Source organism: Myotis davidii, unplaced genomic scaffold (assembly GCF_000327345.1).
Source record: "Myotis davidii unplaced genomic scaffold, ASM32734v1 scaffold5448, whole genome shotgun sequence".
NCBI classification, from domain to species: Eukaryota; Metazoa; Chordata; class Mammalia; order Chiroptera; family Vespertilionidae; genus Myotis; species Myotis davidii.
In genome coordinates, this window is record NW_006298874.1 from 7,624 (window position 1) to 8,398 (window position 775).

A 775-nucleotide genomic window follows, 5' to 3' on the forward strand; every position below is an offset into this window, starting at 1 on the left:
CGACTGTCTGCCCCCTGCTGGTCAGTGCCCATCATAGGAACTGATTAATCTGCCGACTGCCCCCTGGTGGTCAGTGCCCGTCATTGCGACTTGTGGAACAGTCAGACACTTAGCCTTTTAGGCTTTTATATATATAGATGATGTATAACAGGATATTGTAAAAATTAAGTTACGAAATCTTTATGATAGTGTGTCTTATCTACAGTTCTATTGGCTGGGCGGTAAAAGTATTTGTTGTGGGCCACACCCGCGGCCCATGTGCTGCGAGTTTGACACGCTTGAAGTACGGGAAGCATGGAGCTCACAGAAACAACCGTGAGAAATGCCCAGGTCCTCTTGTTGCCCCAACATCTCGGCCTCTTGCAGGTCAGGGAGCGAGAGAGAGTGTCCCTATTACCTGAGAGATGCAAGGGCCTCCCACGTGGGATGTCACCTCCAAGGGGCCTCAGAGTTCGGTTCCGAGATGTACATCCTCGTCAACGGCACCAGTCCCAGCGCAGGCATCCAGTTCTTTGACGATCGGTTGATATTAAAGACAATAGGTAAGGCCCTGGCTGGTGGGGCTCAGTGGATAGAGCGTCGGCCTGTGGACTGACGGGTCCCGGGTTCGATTCGCGGCCAAGGGCACGGACCCCGGTTGCGGGAGTGGACCCCAGTCAGGGGTGTGCAGGAGGCAGCCGGTCCGTGATTCTCTCTCATTGTGGATGTTTCTATGTCTCTCTATTCCTCTCTGAAATTAATTTTAAAAAAGGAAATAATGATAATGGAAGGACAT

At 51.5% G+C, this 775-nt stretch overlaps 1 protein-coding gene across 1 annotated transcript in view; it reads left to right on the plus strand.

Moving 5' to 3' along the window:
* LOC102751562 (granulocyte-macrophage colony-stimulating factor receptor subunit alpha-like) overlaps window positions 1-775 on the plus strand; it is a 4,488-nt gene that overhangs the window by 2,183 nt on the left and 1,530 nt on the right. Inside the window, exon 2 of the mRNA XM_006774526.2 lies at window positions 367-542. Within this exon, the coding sequence (XP_006774589.2) occupies window positions 367-542 (176 nt within the window). The remainder of the gene's footprint in view (window positions 1-366; window positions 543-775) is intronic.